General features: G+C 34.4%; 1 protein-coding gene across 1 annotated transcript; it reads right to left on the bottom strand.

Moving 5' to 3' along the window:
* Positions 1 to 8,634: 8,634 nt before the first annotated feature.
* MORF9 (plastid developmental protein DAG) lies at positions 8,635 to 10,487 on the bottom strand. Its single transcript, XM_079044086.1, has 5 exons — positions 10,070 to 10,487; positions 9,548 to 9,645; positions 9,396 to 9,461; positions 9,109 to 9,299; positions 8,635 to 8,865 (listed from the first exon to the last, which is right to left on the bottom strand). Exons 1-4 carry the CDS (start codon positions 10,432 to 10,434, stop codon positions 9,118 to 9,120), a joined length of 711 nt encoding a protein of 236 aa, XP_078900212.1. The 5' UTR covers positions 10,435 to 10,487; the 3' UTR covers positions 8,635 to 8,865; positions 9,109 to 9,117.
* Between the last annotated feature and the right edge of the window lie 232 nt (positions 10,488 to 10,719).

Raw genomic sequence — 10,719 nt, 5'->3', positions numbered from 1 at the left:
GGCCTAAGAAGAAATAGGGATGTGGAGCATGGAAAGATAAACTTGATCATGGGAAACAGAAGATCGTCGCCTGTCACCAAGATTCGGGTTTACTCTTTAGTGCTTAGTAGTGGGTTAGGACTAGAGTTGAATAATTGTTGTTATTCGCCAGAAATGGCAAGAAACATCATTTCTTTTCATGGTTTATATAAACAAGGATTTAGATTTTCGTTTGATAATGAAAAAGGTTCTATTAATGCTTTTCTTAATGGTGTTTTCTATTTTGAAGCATTGCCTTGTAATGGAATATATGAAACTGTGATGGTTGTAGACAATTTAGGAAATGATGTGTTGTGTATCGATTCTTCCAATGGTTTGGATAAAGCATGCTTGTGGCATTGTCGTCTTGGACATGTCAACAAGAAACGCATAGCCCAACTCCAAAATTTTAGAGTGTTGGAGTCATTCGACCTTAGGGACGATGACGTGTGCGAGTCTCGTTTATTTGGAAAGATTACCAAGTCACCCTTCACTGTACTTGTGAAAGGAGTGAGGGTTTATTGGATCTCATACACACCGATGTGTGTGGGCCCTTTAGATCCACCACAAGGGATGCGATCCGCTTCTATGTGACTTTCACTGATGACTATAGCGTATATGGGTATATCTACTTAATCAAGCACAAGTCAAAAAACCTTTGAAAAGTTCAAAGAGTTTAAGCAAGAAGTGGAGAATCAGTTGGGCAGGAAAATCAAGATGCTTCGATCCGATCGAGGTGGAGAGTACCTTAGTCTTGAATTCCACGACTACCTCAAGGAATGCGGAATAGTTTCACAATTGACGCCACCTAGGACACCGCGGTTGAATGGTGTAGCTGAGAGGCATAATCGAACCTTGTTCGACATGGTTCGTTCCATGATGAGTTGTGATTCGCTACCTATCTCATTCTAGGGGTATGCCTTAGAGACTGCCACCCATATCCTTAACCTAGTCCCTACAAAGAAGGTTGCTAAAACACCTCACGAAATGTGGACAGGGAAAGCTCCCTCGTTGGCACATATCAAGGTTTAGGGTTGAGAGGCTTTCGTAAGACGAGAGACTCATGACAAGCTCGAACCTCGTAGTGAGTGGTGTATTTTCATCGGCTACCCACAGAAGTCCTTTGGTTATCTCTTTTATAGACCGAGTGACAATGTTGTCTTCGTTGCGAGGAGAGGAGTTTTCCGAGAGCGAGAACTCATAAGCCAAGGAGACAGTGGGAGGCAAATCGATATTGAAGAGCTTCAAGAATTGAACGATGAAGGAACCTCTGACACTGGCGCTCAACTTGAGGAGGAAACTCCTGTTGAACCGATTGACGAGCCCTTACCTCTTAGACGTTCCAAAAGGGTTAGCGTTCCACCCCAGTTTTATGGTTTTCATATTACTACTGAAGGGGATACGTTTATTAGTGATAGTACACTAGTAAATTTGGACGAACCTAACAGCTATAAAGACGCCATGGCAGGACCGGAGTCTGCGAAGTGGAAAGAGGCTATGGACAGCGAGATTCAGTCCATGTATGACAACCAAGTTTGGAATTTAGGTGACAATGTGCCAGGTCGTAAGACAGTCAGGTGCAAGTGGATCTTCAAGAAGAAGACCGACATGGATGGGAAAGTACACACTTATAAGGCGCGATTGGTTGCGAAGGGATTTACTCAAACTCCCGGAGTTGACTATGATGAGACCTTCTCACCGATTGTGAAGATAAAGTCTATTAGGGTGATGCTAGCCATTGCTGCATTTCATGAATATGAGATATGGCAAATGGATGTCAAAACTGCTTTCCTTAATGGGAAGTTGGTTGAGGATGTTTACATGAGTCATCCAGAGGGTTTTGTCGATGCGAAGCATCCCAATAAAGTGTGTAAGCTTGAGAAGTCCATTTATGGGTTGAAACAAGTATCTCGCAGATGGAATCTTTGTTTCGATGAGAAAGTCAAAGAGTTTGGCTTCCTGCGAAGCGAGGATGAGTCATGTGTATATGTCAAAGCCAGTGGGAGTATAGTTAGCTTCCTCGTATTGTATGTCGATGACATACTACTCATAGGAAACGACATCCCGACCCTGCAGGAGGTTAAGTCCTGGCTTGGGAAGTGCTTCGCTATGAAGGACCTCGGAGAGGCTACCTATATTCTGGGAATAAGGTTAGTGAGAAACAGGAGTAAAAGACTAATAGGGCTTAGTCAGAATACTTACTTGGACAAGGTACTAAAGCGTTTTAGTACGGAGAATTCCAATAAAGGGGAGTTACCAATCCAAAGCAATACCAAGTTGAGTAAGACTCAAAGTCCGAGTACCGAGATAGAAGAAATGAGTCGAGTACCTTACGCTTCCGCAGTTGGCTCGATCATGTATGCTATGACTTGTACTCGCCCTGATGTGGCCTTTGCTTTGAGCATGGTCAGCAGATATCAAGGGAACCCTGGTAGAGCACATTGGACCGCAGTCAAGGATATTCTTAAGTACCTTCGGAGGACCAAGGAATGTTTTCTAGTCCTCGGTGGGAGTGATGACTTAAGGGTGCGAGGGTATAGTGACGCCAGTTTTCAGACAGACCGAGATAATTATCGATCTCAGTCAGGCTGGGTCTTTACCCTAAATGGAGGAGCAGTGACTTGGAAAAGTTCCAAGCAGGAGACCGTAGCTGATTCAACTTGCGAATCAGAGTACATAGCAGCGAGCGAAGCGTCAAAGGAGGAAATATGGTTGAAGAACTTCATTGGAGAGCTTGGAGTTGTGCCAGCCATAAAGGAGCCTATGGATATTTTCTGCGATAATGAAGGAGTGGTTGCCTTGACCAAGGAACCGATGGATCACGGCAGATCTCGACATATCGACAGGAAATATCACTTTATTAGACATCGGGTGGAAGAGGGACTCCTCATAGTGAAGAGGGTATCGTCAGAGGATAACCCAACAGATCCCCTTACGAAGGGACTGAGTAGGGTTAAGCACTCGCAGCACGCTAGGAGCATTGGGCTGAAGGACGATATTGTTTAGATTAGATAGATTCGAAACATGTAATAGATAAATTGTAATTAACATTTGATGATTAAATAAATGGGTATTATTTATAAGTAAAGTTACTATCTTGTGTTAATTATTTACCTATTGTTTCACTTTGCATGTTTTGACTTCCTGAATAATAAGATTATTCGAACAGTCCACAGTCGCTTATACTTTGGAAGTAGGTATGAAAGAAGATTGTCATGAATTGGTTTGTAGACTGTCTAAAGTGTATTAGACATAGAAAAGGTTTGTTGCAACGTTTATGAGTGCTTATGAATTAAGATTTGAGCATTGGATTAAACCCACGCTTGCTGGCATCACTTCATGGAATTTACCACGAGTGATCGCAAGACGATAATATCATATAGTCTTTAAACCTAGATATATGGTTTATTGTTTGCAAGTTGGTTGTGCATTGATAATGCATAAACGCATCAGTAACTTGATGTTATAAAACGCATTGTTGTGCATGATTTGATGAGTGAATAGTAAATGCATATAAGTCGAAGTTTATCTGTTCCTTTTATCCTAAGAGGGTAAAAGCGATATCTGGTCCCCTCGATGATTTGGTTTGACTTATGTGTCGGGCCCGGTCAGGACTGAGTTGATGTGTTCAATTAAGTTCTATGTCAGACAAATCAGAGATCGAGAAACAAACTGCTAGACAATAAGTATGATTATGTTCCATGTAATTGTCCACACTATATCTTGAACAGAGGACTATACGATCCCTTATCTAAAGGACAGGTTACTGATAAGATCAGAGTTCGATAGCGGATTTCGAAAGCTACGATTGCTAATCGGATCCTGAAGCCGTACTTGCATTTATAGTTATTAGACTTATCCAAGTGGGAGACTATTGGATTACTGTCTAAGTCCATAACTATATTTGGTATGTACTTGACCCGGTTGTAGCATGGTCCTTTTGGGTTGCCTTCACCATAGCAACTGGACAGGATGATTTATAGAGGAGAAGATATTATGGTTTATTAATATATTATAAGAGTAATATATTAAAAGAGAAATCATATTGTTTAATTAATATTGGTCAAGAATTAATTAAGAAATTAATTTTGTGGCTAAAAGAGATTAACTAAATAAAGGGGGTTGGATTTGCAATTATAAGATAATTGGTTTTGGGCTGTGAATCCCTATGGACCAAAGAGTGGACGAAATTAGGGTGGAAGCCCACCTTGAAATCGTCCAAGCCTTATTCCAGAAGGTTCCTTGGACTGCTTAAGGCCAAAGCTATCTAATTAGGGTTTTAGCTGAAACCCTAGCAGCTCAAGTATATAAGGACCCCTAGGGCTTCAGATTTCAGCTACCACAAGTAACCCTAGAGTTCTAAGAGCCGAAATTGTGTCTCCATTCCCTCTCTTCTATATCATCTTCTTGCTTTGGTGTTTGTAAGCCATTAGAGGTATTACAATTATGATACTAAGCTCTTGAAGTTGAAGATTGTTGAAGATTCTTGCTACTATCAAAAGGTAATTATCTAAACTAGTATTAGTTGTAGATTTCGGATTTTATAGCATGCTAGATTAGGGTTTACAAGCTTTGGATAAATTTGCATGTACAATAAAGAAACCTAGATCCAAAGCTTTAGGGTTTTGCATGTGCATATAGGAATGTTCTTTTGCTCAAAACTCATCATATATATATATATATATATATATATATATATATATATATATATATATATATATATATATATATATATATATATATATATAGGGAGTGGTTCAAATGAGAACCCAAAAAGGTTAAGAACCATTTTTTAAATGTTTTCATTAAGAGCATTTTGGACTAATCCAACATTTATATTGTATTAAGAAAACTTTTTCATTACTTAATTTATAAACTACTTTCCACTTGTTGTCGGTCCACCGTCAGACCATTGTCGAATCAATTTCGGACCGCTGTTGGACTAACATTAAATTCATTGACATTTTTTTGGTCGTATTCACAGCTTAATAGAACAAACATTAAAGCTTCCAATTCTTTGGAAATACTTTTTATTTTTCTAGCTAAAATATACAAAATTTAAGTAAAAAACAATAGAATTATGCATTGATAAATTCGTTTTTTTTTTCTAAATTATAGATATTTTTATAAAATGTATATTGTGTATAATGGTATTCACACTTTAAAATACATTATTCACAGTTTAATAAATATATTAATTCACTAATACGCAATTTAATATTTGCATGCATACCTTCATTCATATTTGAACATAAAATTTATATAAAATATACAACTTAATACAGTCCGGTTTTAGTTTAATACATAAAATTCACAACATAACATAATACAATACATTATACACTAATTCACATATTTAAAAAAGTCAAATCCAAATTCTATTACCACCACATACCACCACCAGCCACATGTGTCACTGTTGCAATCATCTTTCATTCCAAATTAGATCTGTATATAAAAATCATTAACTGCCAAATTAAATACTATATTCATAATTTAATAAACAAATTAATTCACTTATTATGAGTTTAATGCAAAATAATTATAAAAACTAATACTCTTACATATTTATACAACACAAAAAATAAATATATTCACAAGAAAATTAATACAAACATTCATACATAAATCACTCATATTTTAACACAAAATTCATTAAAATTCACAACTTAATACAATTAATTCACATTTAAACAAAAAATTCATAGCTTAACGCAGTCAGTTTAAAGTCTTATACACAAAAATCATAGTTTAATACACAAAATTAGGAGCTTAATATAGCCAATTCACAGTTTAAACAAAAAAATCACAACTTAATGTAATTAATTCACAGTTCAAAACACAAAAATCATAGCTTAATACATAAAATTCACAACTTATTACAATAAATTCACATTTTAATAAACAAAAAGTATAAAATTCACAGTCATATTATCAACTTAAAACTCTTAATACAATCAATTCTAAGTTTAATACATAAAATTCACAGATTAATACACAAAAACTATATATTCACATCCATATTCTCAAATTAAAACTTACATTTTTACGCTCATATATGGAAGCATGTCTATGTATTAAATTGTGAATTTTATATATTCAGTCGTGAATAAAATTCACAGCTTAATATATAAAAATTTACAATTTAATACAATATAATTATAGTTCATTTACAAGTATAATACAGTTAATTCACTCTTTAGTACCCCAAATTCACAGCTTAATATAACAAATTCACAGTTTAATACACAAAAAAATATACATTTGCATATACCTTCGTATGTAGAGGCTAGTGCTTCTTTTAAAATTTAATTTACACAATATTCATAATTTAAACTTTATATACTTTATTCAAAATTATAGAAAATCATATCTACGCATAAATGCTTCTTTCATCTCATATTTTAGAAAAAAACACAAAATTCATAAAAAATTGCACAGTTTAATACAATCAATTCAGAGTTTAATACAGTCAATTCACAGTTTAATATACAAAATCTGCAGCTTAATACAATAAATTCATAATTTAATATACAAAAAGTATGTTTTCATAGTCTTATTCTCAACTTAAAACTTATATTTTAAGACTTTCATTCATAGTTTAATAAAGTAGTTCAGGACTCTCATTTATATAATTCACAATATTAGTTCAAGACTATCATTCACAATTTAATGCAACTTAACAACTTAAAAATCATTAAGATATTTAATCAAATATTGTGCGAATTTTAAGACTAGATAATATTTCAATTATTAAATTCTATATAATTAGTCTTACTTTAAAAGTTCATTTACATATATTTATATATTTTCGCAACTTGTCATATAGATTAAATTTTGTTTGTTTATTAATTATTCCTATTTCCTTAGATATGTCAGACTAGGTATATGTAAACAATAAAAAAATATACCTCTTTATTGTGCTTGTGTCTTCAGAGTAAATGGAAGCAATTAAATATGGAGAACGGCAAAACCTTTACCACTCTCGGTCAAATCACCTGCACAGATACTGCACACACATATAGCACATACATACACCTTTAACTTTTTGACTTCTCCATAACATTACCGGAGAAAAATAACTCTGATTTCTCACTTCTTGTAAATCTAAACTTTTGTTGTTAACGACAATGCTTGAAAACCACATGAAATGCTTGTCGGAAAATATCTCTGCCGGAACTCGTGACCAAAAAGCACACCTAGTCGTGGTGAACTCACCGGGACGCCTAAAGAGTCGTCGGAAAACCTTGTCGGAAAACATCAACAAAAAACATCGCATACTCAGATATGATTTACATTCTGTTGTGATTGGTGATAGTTTAAACAAAAACATTATCGGAAAACTCTCATGGATGTCGGTTTCTGATACCTGACAGAGGAGACGACGATGAAAGAAGTCGCCAGAGGAGAAGAAGGGGAAGAGATCTGTCGGAAATCTTAGATCTGATTTCGTTGATGAGAAGAGGAGGACGTGGTCCAGATCTGATCTATTCGAGATCTACCGTATCTTAGTGAAAATCTGGTGGTTTTGGTGGCTCTCCAGAGCAGATCTGAAGAAAAAGTAGTGGCTCGTCGGAACAGATATGTCGTGGAAGGAGGACACGACGACGACTGTGGCGGTTCACCACAACAACGACAAAGACGAGACATCGGTGGTTCCAGGTCTGAAACTCTGATGATAGTTTTAAGTGTTATCGTCGGTGGTCGGAGGCTGTGGCAGGGAGGTGTCGTCGTCAGCGGTACCAGTGGTGAGGCGGCCGTCGACGGTAGTGGATGGTGGTGTTCACCAGAGATGCTTGAAGGAGGTGAGAGGATATTTATTTTGTTTCGGGAGAATAATGAAGAAATGGTAATCAGATCTAACATATGTAATATGAATGGTTCTTAGGGTTCTTAACCTTTAGTAGTTCTCCTTTGAACCTTTACCTATATATATATATATATATATATATATATATATATATATATATATATATATATATATATATATATATATATACTATGAAATAGGTGTTTGTATACATTTTTTAATAAAAATGTGTTTGTATGTATTTTTTTTATAAATATGTGTTGGTATATAAATACATTTATAGTAAAATATGTGTTTGTATATATATATTTTTTATAAAATATGCATCTATATTTTTTTATAAAAACGAATTTGTATATATTCATATACTTAATAAATACCTATTTCCATAAATAGGAATTTCATATACAAAAATGTTTTTTTTTTCTACAAATTATATAGAAAAAATAGGCTTTTATGTTAAAATATGTTTTTTTGTATAAAATAATTTTATAAAGAATAAAAACATTTTGGAAACAAATTTTTTTTTTAAAAAAGATGTAATAAAACTACATTTAGGATGAATTTATAACAAATAAAATTACGGGTGTTTGGTACTTAATTGAATAAAAAATATATATATAAACTAAATTAATTATAAGACCAATATATAAAAACTTTTATGCAGTTTTCTGTTTTCCCAATAATTTTTAAGAAAATAATAATATTTTAACTGCTTTTTTATCAATTCCTCCCTTATATACTAATTTTGCCCTCGTTTATTTTTTCATCTATTTCCCGCAGTATGTTTTTATTTTCTCAAATAATTTTTGAACGGATTAAATTCAATAACTAAATCGATCACATATGTTATAGTTTTCAACTACAAGCCATGAAAAGTTTTCACATAATTTCTGCCCAAAAATTTAACAAAATTAAACCACATCATAAGCAGAAATCTCTTTCTTCTTCTTCTTCTTCTTGATTGCATAGACATGGCTACAAGATGTTGCTAGCATTTCCCATAGTGTCTTCATCCTCAACTTATGGTTGCCACCCTGCAAAACAAGTATACTATATAACACCCAATTTACACAGTCTAGCACAGGACAGAACATAACAACTTGTACTGTGTTTTGCTTGCATTGGACTGTGACAAGACCGATGTCAATGAGACAAAATTTGCACCTTTTTGTCTTTATGTCTTTTTGTCCCACCTAAAAAGGTGGGAAAGGGACTCACCCTAAATCTCTTGTTTGTTAAAAAGACATAAATGCCCTCATCCTCATCAATGTCCTTACCATGAGATATCATGCAGAAGGTGATTCAGAAGAAGTGGATGTGGCCTCTTGCTTTGGTCTTCTTTGCTCAGGAGGAGGTCCATCTCTTTGTCTTACATATCTTTTACTCTCATATTTTGATTGTTTTCGTGGTTTTGGTTGATAAGTTGGATATTGACATGGAATTATTTCTCCATTCACATATTTATCACCTAAGAATTATAAACACAAACATTAATATGTGACGTGTCATAATAAAATCTAAGTCTTTTTTCACAAACTTTTGGCAAAAAAATTAAATAAATCACCTCCATAGTCCTTGTTCTTCACATCAATGTATGAATCAGGCAATACCCAAAGCACTCCAGGTAATCCTACAAATTAAGAAGTATGTAGACATTTGATATAATTTTTTTTCCAAAAAAAAAAACTTAATAATGTTATTGATATGATCACTCACCTTTGAATTTTTCAGATGTTTCTTCAGATACAGTGCACTGGAACCCTGTGTATGTGGTAGTGCTAAAAGCATACATGTTTTTCTTTGCTTCTTCCATACTAGCATTCACAAATTTAGCAGAATTATTTAAGGTCTAACAAATTCATTTTATGCAAACAAGTAAAGATCGATTTACTTCTAAATCAATGTAAATATGTTGCTTATTATGAATTGTAAGTACGTTGATGTTATGTGTGAAGATATTGTATGTACATTACTATTATGGTTACACAATTCTATATGGATAAGAAAATGTATGAAACGATGTTTAATAAACATTCATATTTACATATTCCAGTTAGACATAACTACAAACACCTTTGCAAAATCCAATGTTATACAATGTTAAGGATCGATAACAAATTCAACATTTTGAAATATGGACGCGATACTTGAGTGATAACCACATATTAACCAGGTGATAAAGCACTTATAAAAGATTAAAGATACTGAGATTTTAGAAAATAAAGAAGAAAAACGTACCTGCCAAGAACAGAAGCAAGTGTATTGAGGTAAGTGTCAATCATTTGCTCTCTGGTCGGAGCAGGATCCTTCGGAAACTCCATGACTATCAACCAATGATTATAATCGCATCCAGGTAACATAATGGTCTCCCTGGGTTCACTACTACTGCTCCTTCTGGACGAATAATCCCCATCGACTGCCGCCCTTATTTGGTGTGTCCGAACCCGGGACGACTTTGGAATGATTTGTGTGAAAATGGGTTTTAGGGATTGAGAATTGACGAAAGGAAGGTTAGAAGTGATGAATGAAGAGGGTTTAGAAATAGGATTTGGGGATTTAGGGGTTAGGGTTTTAGAGAGGATTGAGAAATTGAGAGTAGCCATTGGAAGTGTTAGAGATGAAGCAGAAGAGGGATAAGGGTGAAGTTTGAAGGGAAAACAAAGCGATATTTTTCATTTTGACGCATCAGAGTTTTGGGCTTCGGTCTTGGGCTATATGGTTTATGAAGCTGAAAATTACCTGGTCCACGACTCACAAATTTATGCATATAAAACGATGGAGTTTGTACTTTGAACGTATATAAAAATGATGGAGATTGTACTTTGGAGCATAAAAAAACAATCTTTTAAAAATCAATTTGGATTGGTCTGTCGAATCGATTGAATTGG

The sequence above is a fragment of the Lactuca virosa genome, chromosome 4 (genome assembly GCF_052849685.1).
Source record: "Lactuca virosa cultivar CGN04683 chromosome 4, Lactuca_virosa_CGN04683_v6, whole genome shotgun sequence".
In the NCBI taxonomy this organism is placed as follows: Eukaryota; Viridiplantae; Streptophyta; class Magnoliopsida; order Asterales; family Asteraceae; genus Lactuca; species Lactuca virosa.
Note: the sequence above shows the minus strand (reverse complement) of the source record. Positions and strands in the feature narration are given on the sequence as shown.

What these genes read in the sequence shown, in the direction of transcription:
- MORF9 (XM_079044086.1), bottom strand. Translation starts at nt 10,434, where the DNA reads ATGGCTACTCTCAATTTCTCAATCCTCTCTAAAACCCTAACCCCTAAA. An exon ending in CTTGCTTCTGTTCTTGGCAG is followed by an intron (nt 9,646 to 10,069) that starts GTACGTTTTTCT and finishes TGTGAATGCTAG; the next exon opens with TATGGAAGAAGCAAAGAAAA. An exon ending in AACATCTGAAAAATTCAAAG is followed by an intron (nt 9,462 to 9,547) that starts GTGAGTGATCAT and finishes CTTAATTTGTAG; the next exon opens with GATTACCTGGAGTGCTTTGG.